Here is a 27,500-nt window from a genome sequence, read left to right as displayed (position 1 = left end):
GGTCCTGGTGGAGCCCGGCTGTGGCTTAAGGCAGGCGGCGGCTGCAGCGCGTGGATGTGATCGCTCCGTTGGCGGCAGGAAGAATCGCTGGGGAGGATGTGAGCTTTTAAACTGAACAATATTCATACCAGTAAAGTATGTGCGACCTCCAGAGTCTCATTCCTGGTTCAGATCTGGCAATAAAAGCACTCAGGTGAAGGTTGTGGGGTTTACAGGTTAATGGGAACGTGTTGGGTGAAGCCGCTGACCTGCAGCGTGTACAGAATGTACAAGCTCCACCTGCTGCATTGGAAAGAGTCTGGACCATCACGAGGTTCTGGAAGCTTTTTGCTTTTTGCTTTTTGCTCTTCGCTTCGCGCTCGGGCGAGATTTCCCCTGTGGTGAGTTAAAGCCTCGGCATTATTTGAAACCAGAAGAGCCAGCCAACCGCGCACACGCGTGTAAAACGCTCTGTGCAACAGGGAGCAAAGACCCAATTAACTTTATTACAGACATTACAGCGAGAGACAGTGGGAAGACGGATTACACAACGCACACGCCGTTCTGTGGACGGAGACACAGACGCAGATACAGCAGCTGTATGTGTGTGTGTGTGTGTGTGTGTGTGTGTCTGTGTGTGTGTGTGTGTGTGTGTGTGTGTGTGTGTGTGTGTGTATCTGTCTGTGTGTGTGTGTGTGTCTGTGTGTCAAAAACACACCAGCCACCGTCAGTAGTTCGTTGTTCAACAAATTAACAAACAAAAATTAAACCGTTGCTTTGCCTAATTCTATGTTGTTCACAAGTTCCACGGCCTTAAATTAGTATTACATATTATATTATTACATTAGTAGTAACAGTTTCTTGAGCTTCTATGAGGTAGAAGTCAAGTGACTGACAGATCAACAGATCAAAGACAAGTCACGTAAAAGCGAACAAATCCAATCAGGAAGAAAAGCTAACGATCGCGTATGAAGCGCGTTGGGCCACGATGAAGGTTTCCAGTCTTCACACATTCCACATGTTCCTCTGAGGCCGTCGGAACCAGGACGCTCCACTGTTTATTCCCCCCGTTCGCGGCGTCTCCTCCTCCTCCATTAGCAGGAAGCTGCCATCAGTCCCCGGTGACACGACAAATCCATTAACCTAAACAATGCTAAACGTCCCCTCCCTGCGTTCAGTCGCTGCTGCCTCCTCCCACACCTTTAATCTGTCTTTCATGTCCTGTCACCATCATTCTGGACAGAGTTAAACATCAGATTCCATTAACGTCCGTCCATGAAACGCTGGACAGATGAGACGAGCACGGAGCCGACTGTGTCCGACGGCCACAGCGTTTATCGATTCTCACTTTGTTGGACTGAAACGTACATGCAAGAGGTTCAGAAGCATCAATTCTTTTCAGGATCGGGCCCGACTCTGCGTTGACATCACAGCTTGGCAGAATCCCAGCGTGCAGGAGGCCGCGCTGCAGGGAGCGGCCCTGAGCCTGGCTCTAAAACCTTCACAGGCTCCATAGGTTCCTGCGGAAGCACAATGAGCGGCCGTGAAACGGCCCCGCGCCTTTAAAGCCTGCTTTCAATAACGTCTGTGCTGTTTATGTGAACACGGCCGCTCCTTCCAGCCTGTGTGTGTGTGTGTGTGTGTGTGTGTGTGTGTGTGTGTGTGTGTGTGTGTGTGCGTGTGTGTGGCTTCCAGCTAAAGAAATTATTGGCACGGAAAACACTTACACACCTACAGACCTAAAGCTTCTCCAGTTTCCTGCAGCTCGTGGGACATTGTATAAACAACATGTTTAAAAACTGAGCGTGTCGCCATTTATTACTGCCGTCGTGGAAAGTAAGCAACAGCTCATATCAGATTAACGCCATTAAACGTCGTCTTAAAAGCATCCACTGAACGTTTCAAAGCCTCCTCAGGAGGTTCAGCAGCAGCCTCGAACCCCAGCAGCTTCACCTGCTGATAAACAGGCCGGGACGGTTTTCATCCCTCTTTCTTCTTCTCTTCCAGCAGAGAAAACAGCACCACCGTCCGCATTTCATTCGCTTTAATTTCCTTCTTGGTTTGAGGCTGAGTGAAGACATTAAAGCAACTGAACGTTGGCTACATGATAATAAATAGTTCTTCAAACCCAAGGTGTCACACTAACGGATGTGCAGCTGACTGCCACAGGCCGTTCTGCTTCCAGTGTTTGATCTCGGAGTTTCCACCTCAGCAGTAATAGAGAAATATATTGGTATAAAGTCATTTTTCATAAATTCTCTAAAATGCAAATAAAATGAAATGATTTGTGGATTTGCGTAAACCCTCCTAGTGGTGTCTCTTCACGCCGTTTATGCACGGCTTAATTTGTGCGTTATGGCTCCAGACCCGTTGCCAGGACCCACTTTGGCATTTTATCACTCAGCGCTGCCTGGAGCAGTGGAATGACTTCCCCCGGAGTCACTAAATCTCATGGTACATAATGTAGATGCTGGAGGATCAAATTGGTTTGTTGTGTGGAGAACTTTTCTTTTGGTTCCGAGAGACAATCAGCAGAACCGAACAGGCAGGCGACAACGTCTCAGTAAATTAATCTCATTAATCACAGAAATAAGACTGAGGCCCCGGACAGGATTTGTAAATCAGCTTTTTCACACAAGCAACTCTACAGGACATGGGACAAAAATATTTCCATGTGTTTTTCGTGTATTTTATTTTTAGCACTAAAATTTAAATCACTCTTTATATAGAACGACTCATGTTACATTGGTTATTAATGCTGAATTGAATTATTGATGCCTTATTGTTTTCATCACTTTAATGTTGCTGCTGTTGGATGATAGAACGATATTAATAATGATTAGTACTGTAGCTATAAAACAAATGTAATGGCCACACAAATGTAAAACCTGTGAAGTTCACACACAAAGTAGCAGAAAATTGAAAACATGACCCTGCAGCGTCATTTAAGATCCACACTTATTACAAGCAAAACCTCTCGCCATCATCTTTTGCTTATAAAGATGCAATATACGTGGAGAAACGTCCTCATTGGTAATAAGTGTCTGAATTCAGAGCACTTTGAATAAATTAATCTGCTTTTATGGCACATGGTAATTTCTCATTTTAGAGGAAGTGTGATGGTTCAGCCTTCAAAGGCTCCTCTTAAGACGACGGCCTTTTGTGAGAGCCGACCATTCAGAGGAAGGTAGAGCGCGTTAAACCGCAGCACTTTGATCCCTTCTCGCCCCAATAATCAGTCCTATTTCTTCTCCCCTTTAAAGTGGTTGGGAGTAATTATGAGTTAAGTTGGCCGGGCTGCGTGAGCCTGATTGAAGTTGTTGGGTTCAAAGATTCCCACCGGATGGAAACGCGCGGCAAACAGTGCTGGAGTGAGACAGGCTCGGCCGGACCCACACAGGAGCGGGGGGGGGGGGCTGACTGCTCCAATTGTTTGTCTCCCACAATAAAATGGGAGGTGATTTTCTGACGACCAAAGAGGCGAATGGGAAATGACAAAATAAACGAGTGCACTTTCCTCGCTCTCCTCTCTTCCGCCGGAGAGGAATGATCTGCCACGGTGTCTTTGTGGAGCCGGCTGACGTGCGCCGCGCTCGGCCACAGCGCTGCTGGCGGCGTGGGACCTGACGGCCGCCGCCTCAGGTGCGGCCCGTAAATGTAATGAGGTGTCCGCACTCGTCACAGGCTGGAACCTGGAAAACAAGGATCGTCCTTCGGTCTGTCACATGAAGGTCAAAAGGCCGAGGAGGAACGGATGGAAGCAGCCGACCAGTCTGTCAGCCTCACACAATAAGCGTGTGTTCATGTTTTTACACTGTTTCATCTAAAGTGAACGTGAGATTCTGATTCATTTCCTAGAGTTGCTGCTCCAGGGACCTTTGCTGCCAAGTGCACAGTCATTGCTAAACTGCTGTTAGTGAGCGACAGGTGAACTGAGCTGCAAACAGGCAACGTACAGAGAGCTGGGAAAGTCAGCTGATCAGCTGATGGCGCTTTGCTCCGTGCTGCAGGTTCTTCAGTCTTTCATGCACCGTTTCTAGGTTCTAATTCACACACAGCCTCGTTAAACATAATTTAGCTGAACTCAAATCATGATGAGTCTAACTTTGAATCAAGATACAACTTGATGTCAATCGTTATTATAAATTAGGAACGAGGAAGTCGACTCATTGCACGTGGCTGCAACTTGAAGAACAAACATCTAAATGGGTGCAGTTATGTGATTTCAAGCACTGATATAGATTTTACTTACTAAAGTTTGTGATAAGTACAAAGTATTCTATATTCTTCTGAAGATGCTGAGAAATGGGCACGAAAGGGGTCAGAAACATGAAAGAGCGATAGGGTGAAGGGTGATGATGAGAATGATCATAGACGAGGTCTTTGTTCAGCAGTGAATTGGTCCATTGAAGGTGGAACATGGAGCAAATATTATGCATATAAGGAGGAATGTGACAGATCAAAGAAACAGAAAACTTATTTTGACTTGTTTTCCCCACAAATCAAAGGAAAAGCTCGTCTGATTATTTGTAAATGTGATTATACAACGCCTGAAAGTGAGTGAGGCCACAGGCAGCAATGTCCGCGTGAAAAAACAGGCTGGATTCAAAATAGAGACGACCTTCTACACGTTTCATGAGGCAGAATTATAAAAGCAGCTTGTTTGTTCATTCCCCGCCATGTTACGCTGAGCTTCTCACCTCTAATTGAAACAGTCTGAGCTTCGAACTGAACCACATACGAGATAAAGAACAATAGAGACCAGTTTTACATAATCTGTCTGGCGCAGCCATGATCTGAGCAGCATCTTGTCAGTAATCAAGGTCAAACAGAGCATGAACCAGAGCTCAGAGACAGTTACAGCAGCAGAACTCAAGACCTTTGGGTTTTGACTTTGTCATTTGCACTGAATTAAAACAAAGCAGCTGCCAGAACATTTAAACCTACACTGATGCACTGGGAGACATCTGTGGTCATTGTTATTGGACTTTCTTACGGTACCGTGGTATTCAGAGACAGTGTTATTGTAATTTTAGTCTTGCAAGGCCTCACTCCTATTCAATGCCCCACGATTGGCTAGGGTTTCATAATTCCTTCTCATTCTCTGCTACCTAGGCATTAACTGTGCTGAACAGCGAATGATGAAAACAATACAAAATCAGATGAAAAAGTGCAGTCAATGGAAAATTACTTTCCCATTTTCTGTTAATTACCTGAGCATCGAGTGACAAAACTGGTTATTGTGGTGCGAGGCACAGAGCTCGGTGTTTGTTTGTGAATTCTGACAGGACAACAAACCTTGTGAATGGTGAAGTTTTATTCTAGTCGCTCTACAGAGAGAGAGATAGAGATAGAAAGAGAGAGATAGAGAAACAGTGCCACTGTACAGAAGAGCTCCTGTGAAATCCACACAAAAAATATTGTTTTTACTCTTTATCATTTATAATTCTCCATGATGATGTATTCCAGTATGAATTTACAAGCGATTTATACAGGTGTCATTTCTAAATATATTCAAAATAGTTCCTTAAAAGTCTTTGAGGAAGTATTAGTTTAAAAAAAAAAGCTCTATTCTTACAGCAAACCAAAACGAAAGAGGTCTCGTATCTTTGGAGGGACAGCAGACTCAAATAGAGGGTTACCTTTTTTCTTTTATCTTCTTTACAGTTGAAATCCTGACTATACATGAAGGAGAGGGAAGAGAGAAGCAGAGCTGGTGATACAGTAATTCTCACCTGCCATTGGAGGAAGAGCAAGGATGTCCCGCCATACAGTACCAAGCCATGTCCTGACCCATGACCCCATTGAGCACAACCTGGACTGATAATGACCCGTCAGCCAACGAGGAGGTTCACTACAGGTCAGGTTTCTTGCATTCTCCCCCCAAAAAAGCAGCAGCATCTTCGTCATGTTCAACACAGGTTTTTTTTTTCTCTCAAATATGTATATGCTCACACCTGGTTACAACGCATTAGTGATCATAACATCATAACAAAAAGAACAAACGCAAAGAAAGAAAGAAACAGAAAACATCAAAACTGTTACATCTGGGGTTGCATGCCATCACCTCATTATTTATCATTAAATGTAATTAAAATACATTTTTGTCATTAAAAAGAGCAGGGTTGTCATCACAAGGGTGTGTTTGTGTGTGCGTGTGCATCTGAACAGAAAAGAGCAATAGTTTACATGACAGTCCTGTAAAAGGAGAACGAAGAGAACAAATCGCCATGAGTTCAGAAAACGCGAGGGTGCAATGTGGTACTTCTACATGTGCACATTGTTCTCGGTGTCAGCTCACGCAAGCAGCATGTGGAGATAAATATGATGAGAATAAATATGCAGATAAAAAGCGCTGGTGAGCTGATGGGGAAGGAGGGAGCGGCTCGCTGCAGTATTCCAAGAGTACAAAAGGGCGATATGAGCGCGGCTGTTAAAGATGGAGCTTCGAATGAAACACAGTGGCTAATGCATTTGACTGCCTTTAAAGAGCACGGAGAGAAGACGACTCCGGCCTTATGCACAGAGGAGATGCCAGGTGGCACCCCCCACTCTTCTCTCAGGTTGCATGAGCTCGGACAGAGCGCCGAGCTGGAAGACCTTGGACTGGTAAACATCAAAAGGAGAAAGGTTTGAATCCTTTGCGGGTTCTATAAATTGTGTTGTTGTTTTTTTTGTGTGTTTGTCTTTTTTTTAATACAAAAAACTCTGCGCTGCATCATGTTCTGTTGCTACGACTGAAGCTTCCCCAAAACGCACAGAATCATCCTGAGGTATTTTATACAATTTGGCTTTGTGAATCCAATCTATCAAGCAAATCGGTGGAAATGGTTGCATGTTTTCTATTGTCTTTACTGTGCGAGCTGCACAGGAAAATGCTACAAAAAGTACGATGGGCACGCGTGTACAAGGAAGCATGGGCAACTCTCTCCTAAGTGGAATCAGAATGATTCCAAAGAAACAGCATCAGCATCAGCTCAGGAACCGAAAGTTCTAGTTAAGACTTCAAGCTTAAGTTCTGCCATGCACACACATTATTTAACTCACACTAAGATGAACACTTGATTAATGAGCATGTAGCAGTAGAGCCCTCTTGGTTCTGTGTGCTCCACCCCCCACCCCATTCCACCAACAGCATGTAGTGAACTGTGGATCACCAGTAATCGATGATCAGCTGCTAAAACAATCCTCGTCTCTGTAGAGGCTCATGAAAAGCGCTGGAACTGCTGCAGCAACCAACCAAGCAAAGAGGTTCAACCGGACACCTACAACTCAAACGGCATGGCTCTAAACGTTTCTAGCACTCTAATGACGCGTAGTGTTGAAGAAGGAGAGGATAAGGAAGGAAGTCAGTGGTTTATAGGTAATACCCTGTTTCTCAGTGGCAGATCAAAGACGAAAACACATCAGCGTGCACCCCCTCCCCAGTTCAGACGAGACGGCGGTGGACACTCTGTACTCGCTTCCCTTTCACCATTCTCTTGGTGTTTTGCAGCAGGAGCAATAGCATGACAATAATTGACTAAGCACAAGGGTCAGGGTTTAAGGTTTCGATTGTACAAGTATCTATCCACCATATCTAGAGACAGTCCCCTTTTAAACGTACGTGTCTGAGCGTATTTCCTCGGACAAAGAACGCAAAATCAACACATGCAAAATCATACACTACTCTTGATGGTGATTCTTTTCAAAAGCAAATGTGGGAGTAGGGTTTTAAAACTAATGGCTATTGTGCTACCAAATAAGCAAACACTAAAATCCTACATAGAAGGATCCAGATGCCAGAATCCCCAATAAATCTTATAGTTTCATAGAATAAAAAAAGCAATATTTTGCAAATATTTTTCTATGTGCAGCGCCACAAATGAAATGCCCGTCGCCCGCCTCGGGTTGCCCTGCGTCTGTTCTGTCCCATCAGTCATTTGTCAGCCTGTAAACATTATTCATTGATAGCACCTACTCAGCATCGCATGGCAAACAAAAGTACCGCATGAACTCAACTCTCCGTCCCTCCGTCTCCTTTGCAGCACCACATGTCTCAGCGGGCGGCCATGTTTGTCACAGTAACAAGCTGCAGGCCGCTGGACCGGCTCGCCGTGACGCCCGTGCCCTCATGAGATTCTGCGGCTTCAGACGTGCCCATGCAGTCTCTGTCAAGCCTCCTCTCCTCAACTAGTGCACCACAAGCTTGACAGTGGAGGTGGAGAATATTTAGAAGGTAGGAAGGGTTGAACGAAAGGTTATTTTTCCTCCTTACTATAATTCTCCTTTAATCCTCCTCAACATGTCCTTGTGTATTTCAATCACAAATTAGCTGTCGTTCTCTTTAACACCTCTCAAAAAGTAGCTTGGGCTTTTCCTGTCTCCAAAGGGACCATGCTGTTCCCCAGTTTCCTTCAAGCGTTGGAGGGTTAATGATTCCTCTAACCTTTGCACTCCCGGATCTTTTTGCTAAGTACCTGCCATGGCGCCACCTCACATGGTAGAGAATGGACAGAAATTGTGATATTATCTGCAAAGAGAGTGTCAATAGTACTATCATACCGAGTTCATTTGGATTACAATGTTAAAGAGAAGAAGAAACATGTAGTGAGGCTATGGCATCCCTTCATGGACAACATAGTTGATAAATTATAATACAAACCCAGAGAGGAGTAAGGAGAGAACACATCATTTCTTATAGCAACTAAACATCAGACTCCAGACTGGGAATTTTTTTATAAACCCGTCTATTGCTAAACTGGGCTGAGTTTAAGACGCCGCGTGGGGCTGGGTATGCACTAGTCTTATTGGCTGAGTAAGGCATCACATGCTCTTTATTGTACATGTCATTAACTATTCGCCCGTCCCGTGAGCAGTATGAGGTGGTGGATTTAACAGAGGAGCGGAGATTGTTCGCATCATTGCGTGAGCTGATGGGGGCCGATCCGAGGACCGCTGAAGGCGAGGCCACTGCCAGCTGTTTGTAAATATCAGAGGAGCTACGCCCATGGACCAGTCTGCTGCTGGTGTCGTCCCTCAGCGAGTGGCTGAGGAAAGGATTATCCGAGCCATGGGCCGGGTACAGGGACTTGCTCCTTTTGCTCTCCTCAAGGTTGTGGTTAAACAGCATCGACTTCGATCCAGTTCCAAACAGTCTGCCGGAGTAGGGGCGCACGCCAAAGAGGTTGGCGTAGTGCGAGTCGGATGCAGAGTCCAGGAAGCGATCCTTCTCCTTCAGGCTGACGCTGCGTGCCGGTCGGCCCAGGTCTACATCCTTGGGCTTCTCGAGCATGATGTTGTCGAAGGAGTGCTGTCGACTCAGCCTCAAGCGATTCCTCTTCTGAACGTGCGGGCCGTCGGTCTGTGGCCAGTACAGGCCAAACATTTCGTCTGGCTGCTGCTGCTGCTGTTGGTGGTGCATGGTGGGACTGACCAAGGTGTCTGCGAGGAGCTGGTCCTCACTAATGTCATACAAGTTGGCCGAGTGGAGGCACGCTTCACAGCGGTTGTAGGGCGAGCGCGTGGCAGACGCGGAGGCAGTGCCAGACGAGGTGTACGGCCCTGCTGGTGGGTAGCTCGCAGTCACTTTGGACAAGCAGGAGCGGCAGTGTGTCTGTTTGTAGCGGTCAATGGATTCGTGTGGGGAAAGAGACAGGTTTTTCTCTTTCAGGTTATAGTGTTTAGAGTAGGCGGGGTCGGGAAGTAGGTCTGAGTCTGTGTGATGTAGAGGCGAGGAGTTCAGGTGAATGATGGGCTGCTCACACTTTCTGTAGTTGTCGCTGTGGTCGGAGTACATTTCGGGGTAATCCAAATCATCGGCCGCAAGCCCGCGACTTTCGCGGTAGTGAACGGGGTCTGAGTGTAGACTCAGCTCTCGGTCTGAGTCGATGGTGTAGATTTTCTCTCCTCCTCCTCTCCCGGGTTGGTTGGTTCCACCACTGACCTGCTTAGTTTTTAAGTAGGACAGCTCCACCTCACTGCAGTCCCTTGGGTATTTTGACGTCACTGATCTTTTTTTTAAGTTGTCCTTGGGCTTCAGGTGCTTGTTGTTTTCTGGGTCCTTGTAGGAGGCTGCCCTGCTGGAACAGTCAGAGATGTCAGAGTGGGCTGCGTCCTCGGGGAGGTAACGCTGCGTCTTCATCGACATTCGCGGGTCTGGCATCAGCATGTCGGGCATCGGAGGGGGCCCAGGTGGCACTGAGCGAAGCGTGTCCACCGACTTCTTCCACAGGGTCCGGGGCGGCTTGGCGTTGGTCTGGACTGAATCAGCACTTACCGCCACTTCCACTGTGTTGGGATTGGCATCATTCAGAGTCAGAGGATGCTGGCCTCCCTGGAAGATGTAGTTGTTGAGGTGGTCTTTGTGGCGGTTGGTGAGATAAGACTGCAGGTCGCCAGCGTCCCCGTAGATCATGTCTTTTGGAGCATAGCTTCGGTTGTCAGCATATATAAAGTTGCCCTTCTCTGCCATCATGTCCATGATCAAGGGGCCAGCGGAGTGCATGAATTCACGTTTGGGTGAGTTCATGTGGGAGCCACCCAGGTTAGACATGTTGGTCATCTGTTTGGCTGACTTAATGAGCTTAAGCATTTTGTCCTGAGGGCTGAAGTCTAGATCTGTCTTCTTCTTCATGTCAATGTGGACTCCATGGATGCAACTCCAGATTCCCTGCATGGAGAAATATGGAAGGAAGGACAGATAGAGAAAGGGGAAAGATACACAATGCCGTCAGAGATAGATTATATTACAACAAGTACAAAAGAAGAAAATTTGAAGAGGGCAGTGGGAGTAACGAAACAAAATTAATCCAGAAGGAAGATGGATGGGCAGAGAAATGGAGAGAGACACACAGAATAATGATTACTTATGTGCTCTGACCAAACATTATTATTCTTTATGTTTAACTGAATTCAGTAACTTTGCAGTGAAGTGCACTGAATCAACACAATATTTCATCACTATCGTTACAATGTTGGGATTTTGCTGTCACATACTGTTTTAGTAAAAACTGCCCAACAAAGTAAAGATAGAAATTGCTAATTGTGTTTAATTTGTAAAATTGATTTAAGAATAATAAGTACCCAAGTATAAATTATTGAGTATTAACACACACACATATGAAAAATAATTCAAACGAGGTACGGTTTTATAGCACACTGGAAACAGAACTATCAGATTCTTCCTCTTATTATTCTGTTAATTATATTTTATTTCCCCTGTCTTCCAACCTTCCAGTACGTGATACCGCAGAGCTCTCATTCAAACGGTTAAGTCCAACAAACCGCCCCATCTTTTCTCTTGACAGCATGGAGAACATCAACACGATATGCTATGAATGGTAACGTTTGCCCATAACAGCTCCAGAGAATGCCTCATATACTGTAGCCTCTCCAGCTTTTCAAAGTTATTCCGTCTTTACTATCCCCTCTGTTAACTTTGCAGAAATAGACAGACTCTGCCTCAGAAATAGTGCTGCAGTGGATTTAGGTATGCACGCCCATGTCTTCGGTTTTCACGCGTAACAAGGGCGAACGCTGACCTCTCAGCAGAATGAGAAAGACTAGACTGATTTTACATGGGTTGCTGCAAAACTTTCTGCAATTAGGATCTATTCTGGTTACTACGGAGGGCTGCCTCGTGATCACCCCCTCCTATCGCCACTCCATCCTCCCTCCCTCCTTTCCCCTTGTTTAACTCACTTTCCTACTTCAGCTGTACCTCGCTTCCAGTGCAGGTACGCATACCTGCTCTGTTCCCTTATTCTGTTGGATAAAAACTTAACTTTTCACCTAAGAATGCAGCTTTAGTCCTCCATGCAGCTGAAGTGCTCTGCTGTAGCATGAGGTCTAAAGAGTGGATACACATTTCCAGGCACGCTAGTCGACCACTGGGCCTTGTTCTCATTAAAATTTGAATTCTATGTAAACCTGCAGCAGTTTGTTTTCCCATATGACATTGTAGGCTAACAAATGTTTGTAGAACATGCTTGCAGATATAAACATGCACCACGCACAATATATACAAACGTGACCTTACCCGACTGATGGAGAACAGAAGACCAGGCCTGCCAGAACACACCCCGGTGAAACAGTATCTGAGCCTCCAGTAGAAGAGATGCTCAGAGACAAAGGTGATGAGGGACAGTCCCATTGCGGTGGCCAGCATGTAGAAGACCCCAGCCATGTTGTCCACATCCAGCTGACTGGACATCACCTCATTCTTTTCATTGTGGCAAATTCCAGTGAGCCACTGTGCTTCGAGTTCCTCCATTTCACCTGGAAGATCAAAACAGCAAAGAGGTTGAAATCCAACACAGATCTCAGTGAGATAGTTGGAAAAGCATCACAGAAATTATTTGCATTTAAATCTTTACGGTATGCATTATTGCTAAATGCAAAGAAGAACAATTTGTACATGTTTAGTATTTTGATAGCTTCAAAGAGATTTTACAGAATAAATACTAAAACATTTCTTGGACTGTTTTTTCTTCCTACGTAGCTTGATGGGGTTTCTAAAGGTTTAATGAAAGAGGAGTAGAAAACAACAAAGACCTTATCTTTTCTCATCCCTCACCCCGTGTCCCCTGCTTTCCGCCCCCACCCGACCCTGTCTGACTTCCTCTGTGACATTTGGCGTGTGGCTAATCCAATCTATGTCATTCAGGGTTAGATAACAAAGGCCAGTGGGCAAAGACAAATATCAGTGATGTTCATTTAGGTGTTTAGCTGAAAGCAAACGCTTTAAGACAATTAAAAATAATTTGTGCGATGTGAGAATTGATGCAGCCCCTGTGCCGCCTTTGTGGTATCACGGCTTATCTTTCATTATGACTTGCTGAAATTGGAAGCAGCTGTGGGGAGGAGCAGGGAACCGCAGACTGCGCTGCTGTTCTGACTCGTGTGTGAGGTGTTACTGAAATTCAAATTTTGTTCTCAATTCAACAGCCAGACGACGCTTTAGTCTAGTGACCAGTCAGCTGAAACCCAGAAGCAAAAGTCTGCGTTTCAAGTTTCAAGCACACTTCTTGGGATCTATGGTTGATTTACAGCAACATTTAAAATGTCAGCGTACTACATATTGCACTATGCTCGTCTGCGGTTTGGAATTGCTCTGTCGCGTCAGTGATTGAGCATTTCTATTTCCTGACCCTGACGTGATGATCATTTATGCCTGACACATTAGTCAGCTGTAATCTTGCTTTAAGACTTTTAAAATTTGCGATATTGTTGCTGCCCTGAAATGATATATTTGGGGAAAAAAGCACACATTTTGTAGATTTGCATATTATTGCCAAATGAATGAAGACAACACGATATTAAGTTTTCCGTAGCACTTAAGTTTGTGTTAGCCTCCAAGACGAACTGCAGCCTACAGCTGGTGCAGCCGCGTGTGCACCCGCCCACTTGTCTACTTGGCACTCAGCCCTCCTCCAAAAACCTCGTCCCATCTCCTCTATGTCCAAAGAAAAAAAACATATACTGTGCTCTCCACATAGTGTACTCCCATTCGATCAAGCAGCATCTGCCAAGACACAGTCGCAGTCGTCTATCAGGAAAGTGCAGTCCTCTCTCCATCTCTGCCTGACACGGCCTGTCTTGTCTTTTTCTCACACACTGTACCTCCAGTGTGTGTTTTCTGCCCTCCATCTGGTTCCTTTTTCCTCTACCTGTGTCTTGTAACTTTGTTTCTCTTTTTTCCAACCACCTGTACATCTCTTCATCTTCTTCTCTTTTTATTTACAACTTTCATATTTTTTAAAAGGTAATGCTAATATTCAAGTATCCACAGTAGCATTTATACAGACCTATGATGGGGAGAACAAAAAAACAAAGCCTGAAATTCTCCAGTAAAATATGATGGAGCACGGCCTGCAGCCCTGATAAGATGTGGTCGGGAAGGATTATTGTGACACCAATGTTCATTTAATCAACTTCAGTGCACTTAATGTGAGTGGCTGTTAACACTTGCATCAGCAAAATGCTTTCGATGTAAAATGTAAATGAATCCTATCACTAAAAGCTCCGTCTGTTTTGCTTTTCCTCAGTTTTGCAGTAGGGAAATTGTTTATGTAAGAACTTCTAAGGCTACTTTAATAAAGGAATGTGCGGATTTGGATGATGCATACGCAAATATGCACATAGATCTGGTGTTGCCAAGAGGAATACATTAGAATAACTTACACACTGTGCCCTCTGTTTAGAGCAGCCTTTCGTGTCCAGAATAACATCAAAGGACTATTTATACTTCAATGCTTTTCTTTTGTGCTGTCAGCAGACAAGACAGCAAAGATGTGTGCATGCGTGTGTGCACAAATTGCAGTGTCACCTTTTGCCTTTGTGCTGTAGATAGTGTCATGGACTTTGCATTTGTGCACAGGCACGGTGTGTGTTTCTCACCGTCTCCGATTATAGCCAGGATGGCCAAATCCACCTGCCGTTTCCAGTAGGAGCCTTTCTGCAGAGCAATTCCGTAGCCAGTGGTAGCGAAGATGTACCTGAATGAAAATACGTCCAAACACACACAGACATACAGAAAACACATATTCTAAACTGGATAAAACTAGCTGTAAATCGGATTAATGCCACCTGTTCTTGTTTGACGCCCTTGCTTATTTACTGTTCACAGAACCTAAGGAAACACAACTAAAGGCAGTATTAGCAGCATGACATATATCGCCTTCAAAAGCCTGTCCACCTTTGTTATCCTTTGTCACAAATTCACTTTACTACAGAAATAAGTGGATGATGAGGAGCAAACATGGAAACTATACTCACCCGCTGCCAATGGTGACCAGCTTACACCCCTCATCTCTGCCGGCCATGTAGTTCAACACCGCAGCGTCGTAGATGAAGGCATCCAGTTTGCTGCACGTGGAGGACAAAAACAGACGGAATGAGGCGATGATCATGTGACAGCTCTTAAATTTAAAGAGACCGAGAAGGTGGAGGGAAAAAGCAGAAGAGGAGCTTTTTTCTTCAAATGGGCTGATTGTGGATCAGGTATAGAGGGTTAAATAATCTACAATTACAAATCTACAAATCTCTTCTACTACACCGCAATCCAAGAGCATGGTCCAATGATAGCAGAACATTGGAGGCACCTGGACAACCACGAAGCTTTGACAAGCAGACAAGCATTCCTCAAGCTCTCACACTCAATCACACATAAGCAAGTGGAACGTAGAGATCCCAGACTCAGACTGACATTTTCAGTGTAATTGATGCCGTCACTAGCTACTGCCCTCTCACTCGCAGCATCCACACACAAACATGCACACACACAGTGCTGGGTGGCATTTACTGAATGTCAGATCCAGCCCTCTAATGGAGGCTCACAGCTGATAGTTTAGCTGTGTAATTAGCTTAACCCAGCACTAGCTCCATCCAAACATGTCCAAATGTGTGTATACCCCTGTAGGTGCACATGTGTGAATGTGCAGATGCGTCAGTGCACCGGTGTCTGCGTGAGCATGGATCTGTAGCGGTAGCCAGACATAATGTAGCACTAATGACTTGAAAGAGAACTCAGCCATCACTGATCTGTCACACATTCAGTTTTGTGTTTTGTGAGAGTGCTTTAAGATGACTTTAAAATCATGATTTCGTGATTTCATAATAAGCAATGATTTGGGGTTTGACTTGAAACAGTTTAATATTAGTAAATACATCCAAGCTTTACTGCTGAGTCCAACAACACAATGAAATTAATTCAGTTCCTCTGTGCATAGTTTTGGTCCTTGTGGCTGTTACAGATTTTACGTGTAAAGCCTGTCAGCATTATGTGTGATCGCAGTTAATCCGCCTATTGAGCCTCAAACTGCTCATCTGCTAATATCACAGAGCAGAATTGTCAATGAATGTATTTTTGACTGTATGCCTGCAGGTGCTGCTGCTGTGTGCCAGCATTTCTCTATTTGTGTGCATGTAGTATTAGATTACTGATTACACTAAGACCATACACACCTTTAAGAGATCTTGTATATTTTTAGAGGTTGACTGGTGTCTGCACGCAAAACAGGCACAAACAGACTTTTCATACCCAGTTTTGAGGCTCACGAGTGCGTCCACGACTCCAGTTTGATGGTATTTTGTCATGTATGCATGCATGGCCGGGTAGTTCTTCTTGATGTTTCTTTCCGTAGAGCCGTTAGGAACGGTGCCGAAGCGAAATGGAGGCGAGTAAGCGTATGGGTTCTGAAACTGTAGACAAAGAATAAAGGAGAACATCAGTAGAATAAAATCATAATCAAAAAGAATCAGAATCAATGTCTCAGTCAAGTTATCTTCCTAACAATAACTTCTAGTTTTAAATTAGGAGCTTTTGTGTGTGTACGTGCATTTAGTTTCATGACAGATGCATGCAGAACAGATATTTATGTGCAGTGTATCTGTGCATCTCTGTTGTGTAATCGGGTCAGGGTGAGGCTGTGTTGGTAAGTCAAACCCCGCTGTACATGTGCTAGTGGTGATGTCATACAATGCGTGTGATGGCATCGCCCTCTGGAGACACTGTCTCCTCGCACGTTTGTGCCGATAAGCAGATACCAGTCAAATGTGCATTAACAGTGAAGGGCTTTAGAGAATAGTACTGCTGCTGCCAATGTGCTTATAAATACTTGATGCTGGATGCTGATGATGGGAAAGGAAACAGGCAGGAGAGAGTTTGTGTTGCAGACAAGCAGAGATAAGAGAGCTTGTGTATCGCTACAGTACATACAGTAGTCATGATTGAAAAGATACCTAAAACAAGTCTGTCGAGATGATTATGTAAATTAACTCCTCATCGTTTCTAGGAGGAAATCTTGCTTTTGGATTTGCACAGGCTTTTACATACAGTATATATTAACATACAGTAGATACAGTATACAATAAATATATCAGTCTGGGAACAACAAACATTTGTGGTTGTCATACGAGTCCCTGTGGGATCCCAGTGCTCTTTAGTTTAAGCACTGCCTCCTTGTGTATATTTACCTTAGCACATGTTTTGATCTGTGACTCTTTCCTTCCTTACTCTATTCCTGCTCTGTCTGTTTATTATGCAGGACTCCTTTTTTTGTGCTAGAGTGTGTGTATGTACCTGTTTTGCATTTTTCTACATACTGACTGTATATTTGTTGGAGCTGAAATTCTTACATTTTTATTCCCAGGCAGCATTGTTGCAAAGTGTTGACATGTCTGCCTTGCAGACTTTCTGACTCTCAGTAGGACCTGTCTTTGTATCTCCACAAACTCTGAAGCTTTCTCCAAAGGGGTTTAGGGATTTAAAGCATGTAATGTAAAGGCATTAGACGGACCCAGTCAATCTAATGTTGGTGAGGAACCCCCTATAAGCTCCTGATCATTATATTATATTTATAACCACAATAGAACATATTTTACCTCACTGCATTACATACTCTGTCAGCACCTCAGGATTGCAGGGGTGTTGGAGTTAAATGGTAAAAAAGACTCTGTTGCTGTTTGTTTCTGTCTACAACCTCTCAGCCCTCTAGTGGCCATGAACATCTTAAAGCAGTTTTATGGAAAACAGGCGGGCACTGTTTGTTCGTTGACCTGATGCCCATCCTCGCTCAGCACACCAGTCTAGAGTAAATGGCCATTTACCACTTTTTGTCAGCTCCCGTTCTTCCCCCCGGTCTCTGTCGTTCCACATCTCTCTTACGTTCCTCCTCCTCCTGCCATTCTCACTACCTCAGACGTCAGCCTGGCCCATATCTGTCTGCCCGTTGTCTTGTACCATCTTCTGTGTCTCGGTCTCTCGCTATTCCTCTGTCGTCCTGCTGCCAGTTGCTTTACCCCTTCTTCCATCCCTTCCTTCCTCTCTCCTTCTGTAGGTTGTCAAAACTCTATACATCATCCTCATATGCTTTCTCCTCGGTAGATCACTGTCTCCTGAAGCTACCATTTCCATATGCTCTTGATTGTGTAATTGTCTGCATTTGACTTGAACTTCTCATTTTATCTTTCAACCTGCTTTCCTTCTACTACATCATTACCCTTTATGCTTTTCTACAATTCTGTTTATATTTCGATCCCAAAAACATTTCAGCACATAGTGTCAGTTATTTATTTCTAACTAGACAGAATCAAGCAGTGACTTTTTTGATTTATTATTTAAATCTAAATCTTTACAACTCCCCCAAAAATACTGAGGAACTAAAGTATCATTTTGAGATCACAGACAATGTGCTGAAATAGGTTTGCATTTGTTCAGAGTAAACTCTGCCTTTCGGGCCAGTGACAGCAGAGGTTGGCCCCAGCACCCATGCGATCCTGAGTAAGTGTTCTAGATTGTGGATGGATGGATCTTATACAGGCTTTGAATCAAGTTTATCCTTTACTTCTTAACAATATTAACAAGTAACAACTAACATCATTCCTTTATTCTTCATTACCTTGTTATCAGAAAGCCCCGTGACTTGGTCAACAAACTCCTCCTGGATCATGAAGGCGGCCAGGTTGGCAGTGTAGGAGGCCAGGAAGATCACAGCGAAGAAGGCCCACACAGACACAATGAACTTACTGGTGGTTCCCTTTGGGTTTTGCACTGGTACGGAGTTGTTAAAGACCAGACCCCACAGCAGCCACACAGCCTTGCCCATGGTGAAGGAAGGACCGTGGGGATCTCGATAAGAGAAGGAAGAGAATAATAGTTAAAAGCTGTAGGACACAGACGGGGGAATATTCTCAACCACGGGAACCATTTTCGTGCGTCAGTTTTAATGCTCACCTTTTCCTTGTGCCAGGTTTCGGTTAAAGCCAAGAGGACTGATGTACTCGAACATAAACACAGCCATTGCAGTCACCAGTAGCAGCATCACAAACATCATGACCCACACTGATGCACTGAATGGCTCTGAGAAAAATAAATAAGAGGACAGGAATTTGGTATTAGCAAATGCCGTCTAAAGGGTGATGTATCGAATCACTTTCCTTTTCCCCATGAACTGAAATTGATGCACAGAGTAGCGCGCGCACAGAGGAACAACTGCATGGATAACAAGCTGACTCTTGCATGTTCACAGTGCCCCTACAGCCCCCCACCCTCCAATAAACGTTCACATACACAGGCACGCCTCCTATTTGACAGTGTGAGGAGGTGTACAGTATAGGAACCTTAGTGTCAGCACTTCTGTCCTCCCTCTGAGCTCACAGCACTACTGCAGAGATTAAATGCTGCTCTAATGTATGGGAGAACACTGCTGGCACAGAGCTGCACTATGTGCGTGTGTGTTGGCAAGCAGCCATTCTGGGTCTTTGTAATTGCCACTTTCACAAAAGTAAGTGTGTGCTGCGTAAAGGTCATTGTGTGTACCTGCATGCGTGTCATTGTCTGTAATGTACACTTACATTCATACTGTATTTATGCAGTATTGCTTAGCGTCTGAGCACATGTGTGAGTTTTTATGTTTGTTTTTTTTGTCAGCATCAAATGAATGAGACTAAGCAGCCATAACAGGGATGTCCATGGTCACTCAGGGTAAAATCCCAGAGTAAATCCTCCTCAGGTAAGTGAGAGCCATTGTACCAGGAAGAGTAGCTGAGCTTAATCCCCTTGATGAAAGAGCAAGTATTGACAGCTGTGTAACAGAACTCAATTGTGTTGTCATCTTTGCATTGCTGGAGGCACAGGCACCAGCACACATCTTCCACTTCTCTACTCCCCTGAGTCTAACAACAGAAGAAGAATTATTAAGTGACAGTTACCAAGAAAGGCTGATGGGGAGACCGTTCCGTTGCTACGGGAAACCATGACGCTTATCCCGGTTTCCACGAACGGGACGGAGAAATCGATGACCTCAGAACGCTCCTCATTGATCGTCAGAGATCCGACGGCCATGACGGCTTTCTTATAGACCACCTTTAAAGGGCAGAGAAGAGGGATAGAGGAGGAGTAACGAGAGAATTTAATCAGCAACCCCACCTAGTGTTATTGTACCTATAGAAAATACACTCAGCAAAACCTGACCAAACATCAGTAAACTCTAAATTAAAATAACATACAGCAATCAATGTTAAAAGAGTCTCTGCAAAGTTAGATGAAAATGAAAATGCAGTCTACACTTATACAGTTCACAGTCTTAGAATTAACTCCAGGACTTTGCCTTCAATTTGAAGCTGGTAATTAAAGATATGCAAAGACGTTTTCTGCGGGAGTAGCAAAGATTTGTTTACTTCCACTATTTACAGTTGGTGCCAAAGCTTTATAGTGGAAAAAAGTTTGTTTTTCATCCTGTAAAAGTTTTGCAAAGTCAATACTAGCAGTTTGGAGGAGGAAGAAGATAAATTACTGATTTTCTCACTGCCATGGACGCATTAGTTATTCCTTGGAGACTGATCAAAAACATATACAGTACCTCAGTCACAAGCATCACACATCTGTCTTAATAAATGCTTTTCGAGTAGGGATGTGTACTGTATGTCCACGCCTTTGACTTACCTCTCCCACCATCCCATTCCAGACGTTGTTGATTTTCTTGCCATGCTTGCCATTGGTCACCAAGTACAGGTCATAAGTAAATTTGACATACTTGGCGATCTTTTTCAGAATATCAATGCAGAAGCCTTTGCAGCACTTCTTGATGTATGTCCCACCAGCCTCTGTTGTGTTGCTATAGAAACAAAGAACACACACGGTATTAGGTCATGTCTATCTTTTCTTTCTGCCGTTAGTAAATTAGCGTCTACCACTGTTTTTTACCTTTCAAATCCCTACAAAGCATGTCTGCTGCATGTTGTCTGTATGTGAATGAACCAGCAAACACCAAACTTAACCCTAGGACTTTTTCACCTTCAAGTTGTTCTATTCAGGAATAACTTCAGAAGACTTAAAAATGTGCCTGTGTCTCCTTCTACCTCTCTGTCTCTCTGGAGAAGCAGCTCTGTGACGGCACAGCATCTGCAAGCCTTGTACCATCTGCGTGCATGAATTTGAGAGCAGGAAAGTTCAGACAGTGTTCACACACACATTAAGAGAGAACACCAACTTTATGCCACCTGGGACATTCATTTACCTTTTAGATTTTTGCTAATTAGGAGAATATAACCTCACCCCTTAGTTTAACAACAGCCTGGACACAAACTTAATAGAAAGTGACTGCAGTTACCTTTGGAGCTCAAACTCACTCACAACAAGAATTCTGTTGTTCTTTTGTCTTTGTCTGTCTTGTTTTCACTCTCAAAAACATGTCAACACAGGTGGATTTCTTTCCTGTCTTCAGATTGGAAACAGCAGTACACTAGTCTTCCCACAAGATAGAAAGCTGAGAACTGACTGGTTTGGCACCAATTGTGCATTACTTTCTGCTATTGATAAATATCTTTATTATCAATATAATCAAGGATGAACGCAAATGTCTAATTTATAAATTAATGCAGTTCATTACCATCAAACATATACACTGCACTTAAATGGCCCCACAATCATTCTATGTGCTGATGAAAACAGTCAAATTAATTATCAGAGAAGCAGCTTTCTCATCACTCTTAAACAGCATGAAACCTCCCTGGCCCCAGAGTAAACATGTAAACAAGATGTAAAAGTGTGACTTAAAAAGCATCTGGTAAAATGATATTAAGGAGGAATTGTACTGTACACACACAAAGAAAACAATAATCGGGTTGACATCAACATAATGTATAGGCAACAGGATTAAATTGAGATATTGAATGTGTAAAGTGAGGTTAGTGAGGCACAAGCCACAGACACAGTATCTGTACATATTTAGGCTGTGTAATGTCAAACATAGGGCCATGTTACTGTGCTGTAACTACTGTACAGTACACGATAAAGTGCTACAGGGAAAGAACAGGACTTGTGATAATAATAATAGAAACAAGGACAACTAAGTCAACTTTCTGGCAGGTTCAGCTGGTGGGGGCAGTGACAGAGCAAGCATATAGGCCAGAGCTGTAATAGCTGCATTCATGCACACAGTGTACCCATTTAGGCAGGCCATAGTACAGTCCAGGCATTGAGAGCATGTGATGTTATGGGGGCTGTTTGTAAAGTTGCTAGGCCAACTTGATATAGAAACGCTACAGGGCCTGATGGGTCTCGAGAGAGGGCAGTGTGGGTATATGTGCAATTGTGTGTGTGTGTTAGTTTGAGTGTGGCTTGTTTTTAGGCCCAGCCTGGATGAGTGAGTTTGTAGTTCTGCATGCATGGATAGTCCTGCAACCCCTTAATTCAACCCCTCCACCACTGCGCTCTCTGCCTCTTTCCTTCCCTCCATCCATCCCTCTTTCTCCAAATGGACACTATGGATGCTTGAGTGGGAATTGCACTGTGGGAGGGAGGAACACACCCAAATGTTCTGGCCTATGAGTGGACATGTGGCAGCAGAGTGTACGAGTTGTTGTTGTGTGTGTGTGTTTGTGTTCCTCCTTGGAGATGCTTTATCCTCCGCCCTATTTCACAGTCATCCTGGGTGGAAATCTCTGCTGGCTTCTTCCCTGAGACCCTACTGCTCAATCAGCTCTGCTTGTTGGTGCATGTGTGTTATAACTACAGACATTTACTTTGTGTGCATGTGAGTATGTACCGACAACAGTGACAGAAACTGTGTAGCATGCATTCTGCTATTCCTGTCAGCTTGCCTCTGCAAAAAACAACAACTGGTGTGTTTTAGGAGCATCCGTGCCACTCAAACACATACACAAACCCTAAGCCACTAACGTGTGCACTTCAGAAGAGAAATATCCTAAATGCTTGCAGATTTAGGCATTGAAAATGGTAAGGAAACTACGAAATTGCTGACATTAGCAGCAGCTTCCATTTACACAGAAAGAAAATATGCTGCATCGCCAGGAGCGGAGGGAGAGACGAGCACGGCCAGGATGGAAAACCTCTGAAGTCATTTTTTACCATTACCCCATTTACCAAATACACTGATATACAATGAAACCTATTATTTGCTGTGATGCAAATCCTACTTTCATTCACAGAGCCTGTCAAACAGGTAGCGCACAACAGCACACAAGAATATTCAGTTTGTGTCAGTAGAAAATTCATAAAAGCCCGGCCCTGATGCTTTGTGCAGTGTAACACTCATTACGTTATTTCACCCTTCTAAAATAGATAATTGTGACACAGTTGTTGAGATTAATGTGTCGTTATACTAATTAAGGTGAATCAATGTTAATTGAAACAGACAGGACAATGACAAAGTACATAAATATCACTCAAACATGACAATATTTCTGTTATGCTGTCTGTGAGGGTTGCTAATAACCAGACAATTAGCTAGTAGCTACAATGCTAGATAATGAATTATCTAGCTACAGTATATAGCTAGCTGATAAGAAATTATCTAACTAGCTCGCAGCTAGAAAACTGGTTAATTAGTTATCTATCTAGCTAGCAGCTATTTTACAAGCTAATTGGTTAATAGTCCAAGTGCAGTAGCTACAGACCTGGCTAATTAATTATCTACCTAGCTAGCAGCTGTATAGCGAGCTAATTAGCTAATATCTTACTAGCTAGTAGCTACAGAGCAGGCTATTCATTATCTACTAGCTTTTAGCTAGGCAGCAATTTAATTATCTAATTATTAACAGAGAGATAGCAGACTTACTCCTTGATATGCTTCCTGCAGGGCACAGAGTTCCTCATGCAGGTACCGGTGAGTCTCTCCACGTCCTCCACGATAACAAACGGCTTCTCCTCTAAAGTGACAATGGACAGGTGGTTGTCGTCGAGCTCGGCGTCGCCGAAGGAGTTGAAGCGCGGCCACACCGGGTACTTCAGGGTCAGGCTGCCGTTGTCCAGTCTCCCCATCTGGAGAAACAGAGGGTATTGAGATGACGACTAACTTTGCTCATTTGCATTTCAGACACAAACAAGGTGCACACGTCGAGAAGACAGCGCCGTGCGGGTTTAGCATTTAGCTTAGCGACCTGTAACTCAGGCCTTTAACATGTAGCCTTTAAATGTGCCCATTTTAAGCAGCAACATTTAAGCATGTTTGTGAGACGAATAGAAACAGGCAGCAGCCGGCTTTGCTCAACACTCAATTATTAACGTTACAAAAGCGGCACAATCTCACTCAAGCTAATTCCCTCCATTTCGGGAGTTGTTATTTCTTCTCTCCTGGTTTTCCTGCTGAAACCGTAGATTTGTTTGTCGGCTCTCCTCTGCCATTAAACGCAAACACAGACTCCCACAGTGACTTAGCGGCGTTCAGCGCCGTGTGTGGAGTCAGAGCAGGACAGGGCCTCTCACCTGAGCGCCCGCGTCACTTAGCCTGCAGCCTGCGTACCTGGATAACCCATTATCAGGCGTGCGGCGGGGATGACGGGAAATTTGCATTTTAATTGTTTTGCTTTGAGTGCTTTTCCGTCTTCTGACAGGGATTAGAGTCCGCTCTGCGCGCGGCTGTCACAAACTCAGTGCTGCCGGCTATTCCTCTGGAGCGAGTGTTTGTGTGTGGGCATTGGTGTGGGGACGGAGGGAGGGAGGGTCCCACCGGGGTCCGACGTGTGACGCCTCCACTCTGCAGGGAACGGCCTCATTGAGCCATCTGTCTCACACCATGTGTTTACTTCATCGCTCCTATAGCAGCGAAGTAAGCACGAGTTTGGATTCACTTAAAAATGAAGTGGATATCATGACAGCTGTTAGTGGACTGATGACTAATATACATATCTCCTCTTTATGGTACTGTAATAGTATGTCAAGCACACTTTTCCGAAAAGGGCAGCAAACACAGCTACTGAGAGAAGTGAAGGACGTATCAGAGCCTACTGTAACATCAAATCTGAAAACGCACATCAAATGTCATTAGTGCAAGCTTTTGAAGTGCAACGCTGATTTGGTCAAATGAGTCAATAAAGTGAGGGGAGATAAACGTCCCAATCAGACAATGAAGCAGAGGAGGAAGGAGCTGACGGCGCAGCTCCTCTGATGTCCTCCCCTCCTGCTCTCCTCTTCTTCATCATCTCTCCCCTCTAATTAAAGAAAGAGGGGTTATAAATTAATGCCCAGAGAGGAGGCCGGATTCCCGCTATCGACCGGCCGAGCAGCAGAATGCTGAATCTCCCTCTATGGAATAGCAGATATTATGCTCGCACAATGCATGGGAGGCAGCGAGTGTGTGTAATACGATAGCGGAGCCAGTGGGAGGCTGATAGGGCCCCCGGGATTATCGCCTTATAACAAACCGTGGCAACAGGCCTATCACGCCATCACCCTGTGACAGATCTGGAGCCCCTCGGTGAGGAGATGGCATCCTGCCGCAGAAGACGAGTGTTTCTATGCAAAATCCCTTGTTTTGTTTCATCTGCTGCTTTTGTCACCTCAAACCTCCCTTCATGTTTTATCTGCCTCTGTTTTTATCTTCACTTTGTAAAGGCCTTGTCCTTTGTATGGATATCTTGCTCTTTCTTCAATCTACGCTGTTCCGCACTTTGTCGTTTTTTCTTTTTTCATCACACACACACACACACACACACACACACACACACACACACACACACACACACACACACACACACACACACACAGTGGTAAATAAGCTGAACAACTGAGACAGAATGATGTAAAAAAACACAGAAAACCGTGGGTCAGGGCTCCCACCCTGAGCACCTTCTCTGTGCCACTCTCAGTGGGGGAGTTATCGCTGTGGCAAGTTGCATTATGGGAGAATGAGTTCCTAATGGTGTGGAGAAACCCATTCAGTCATAAAACAGTATCTGTCACTCCTGTCAGACAAAATTATGTCGGCAAAATGGATTCTGCTCTCCCTCGCTTGCATTCGCTCTGTTTGTGTTGCGAATGCGATTGTGCTGGTGCGTGTGTGTGTGCGTCTGCGTGTTGGCAAACAAGGGCAGAGAGGAACACGGCTTCAGAGTGAAAGAGCTTCATGAAACTGCAGTTACGGACTTTCAGATTCCTTAAAGTGCAGCACTTTTGTTTAGATGGAACTAGTGGCGCCTGCATTGAAACTGTGTGTGCACACACACATGGGCCTTTGTGTGTTTCTGCTCCATATTGTGACTCTCCAAGCACAAATCCCATGCTGTCTGTAATAATTATTTTGTGAACTGGCTGCTAACACTGCAGCACTTCCTCAAGCAATTTGCACACTCTATCTACCCAGCAGGAATAAAGCATAACATCCTGGTTGTGATCGGTAAATACACTTTTCTCATTTAGTCCGTGCAGCGACTGTGCACTGGAAATGAAATGTTTTTTGATTCCCCGACTGAGACACACCTCAAAATCTACGGACACACTGATGTCAGACACAAGTCCTGAGGAAGCTGTTTCACAAATGCAATCCGTGCTTCTCCGTGAATGAAACCCTGATGAACTGGTCTGTGTGACATTTATGAGCAGCACCAGGTTTAGGAATATTCCACCTGCATGCGGTGTTGCACAGAAAAGCAGGTGCAGATTCTAACAGCAGAAAACCCCTGAAGTGGATTAAAAACAGCGTAGCTCTCTACTGTAGCTCTCTCCGTCTTTGTCCCGTTTGTTCCTGCCGCTACCTCGGTCCATCCGTCTCCATCACTGGCAAATCTTGCCATTATTCCATTTTGCTGCGATCCCCTCATCGCTTCCCTTCAGTGCCCCACAGGGGACACGTTTTATATTTTTAGTCCATTTTCACGTTGAGTTCTTATCTCTTGATCATCAGTGACATCTCTCTCTTTCTTTGTGTGCGGCTGATTTTGGTGCATGGGTGGGACGGCTGCAGCAGACTGAGAGCGAGAGGGAGGAAGAGGGAGAGCTCCCAATTATATTTCCAAGTTGGGTCTCGGTGTCTCTCTCATCTGTTTCACTGCATCGCACTGGAGTGGTGCTGATCAATTCCATTGGCTCACTGTTTACACACATTACAACAACACACTCTGCCTCCCTTCAGCGCCAATAAAGGGTCGTTTGTGCAGCTACCTGTGTGTGGGAGAGTATTTGTGTGCAATGTGAAAATACTGGTCTTGGAGATTGACTGTGGAGGATTGCTGCAAGCTAAAACAAATACTGTAATACACACAGGTGCGACCTGAATAAAAGCCGATTTAGTCTCAAATGATGCGTCTGCCAATAAGGTGTGTGGAGGAGGACACACACACACACACACACACACACACACACACACACACACACACACACACACACACACACACACACACATAATTGAGGTCTTTAGTTGTGATTAACTGTGCTTTGAAGTGTTATGAGAGAGCACAAAGTGCAGCTCCCAGGATTATACAGCTCAATCAATACAGCTATAAAACAAAACCTAAACATCATCACCTTCGACATGGAAACATGTACTGTACGATGTTGGTGCTGTATTAGAACGTATTACGATGTATACGCGTTCCATCAGTGCTGGGACTCCTACCTTTTCCCACTCTCTCTCCTTGTTGAGAACAATGACCACCAGCTTCGGGTTCTCCTGGTAGCCATCTTCTGTGAACGACAGGTCTCTGCCGTCCCACGTCACGTTCATCATGTACCTAAGAGCGAGACAAGACAGGAGGAGGTGAGCGGTGGGGCAAAGCGTCGGACAGGGTTGGGACGATGTAGT

At 44.6% G+C, this 27,500-nt stretch overlaps 1 protein-coding gene across 2 annotated transcripts in view; it reads right to left on the bottom strand.

The window, feature by feature from the left end:
* Positions 1-5,276: 5,276 nt before the first annotated feature.
* grin2aa (glutamate receptor, ionotropic, N-methyl D-aspartate 2A, a) overlaps positions 5,277-27,500 on the bottom strand; it is a 77,824-nt gene continuing 55,600 nt past the window's right edge. For both annotated transcript variants that reach the window (XM_029159685.3, XM_055510732.1), the window contains exons 6-16: positions 27,315-27,429; positions 23,541-23,743; positions 20,405-20,576; positions 19,672-19,825; positions 18,695-18,820; positions 18,360-18,589; positions 16,001-16,161; positions 14,737-14,826; positions 14,359-14,456; positions 11,999-12,237; positions 5,277-10,630 (exon numbers count right to left, since the gene is read on the bottom strand). In XM_029159685.3, coding sequence (XP_029015518.1) covers positions 8,666-10,630; positions 11,999-12,237; positions 14,359-14,456; positions 14,737-14,826; positions 16,001-16,161; positions 18,360-18,589; positions 18,695-18,820; positions 19,672-19,825; positions 20,405-20,576; positions 23,541-23,743; positions 27,315-27,429 — 3,553 coding nt within the window. In that variant the 3' untranslated portion in view covers positions 5,277-8,665. The remainder of the gene's footprint in view (positions 10,631-11,998; positions 12,238-14,358; positions 14,457-14,736; positions 14,827-16,000; positions 16,162-18,359; positions 18,590-18,694; positions 18,821-19,671; positions 19,826-20,404; positions 20,577-23,540; positions 23,744-27,314; positions 27,430-27,500) is intronic.

The sequence above is a fragment of the Betta splendens genome, chromosome 8, assembly GCF_900634795.4.
Source record: "Betta splendens chromosome 8, fBetSpl5.4, whole genome shotgun sequence".
NCBI classification, from domain to species: domain Eukaryota; kingdom Metazoa; phylum Chordata; class Actinopteri; order Anabantiformes; family Osphronemidae; genus Betta; species Betta splendens.
The sequence above is the reverse complement of the archived record's forward strand: the minus strand, read 5'-3'. Positions and strand labels throughout refer to the sequence as shown.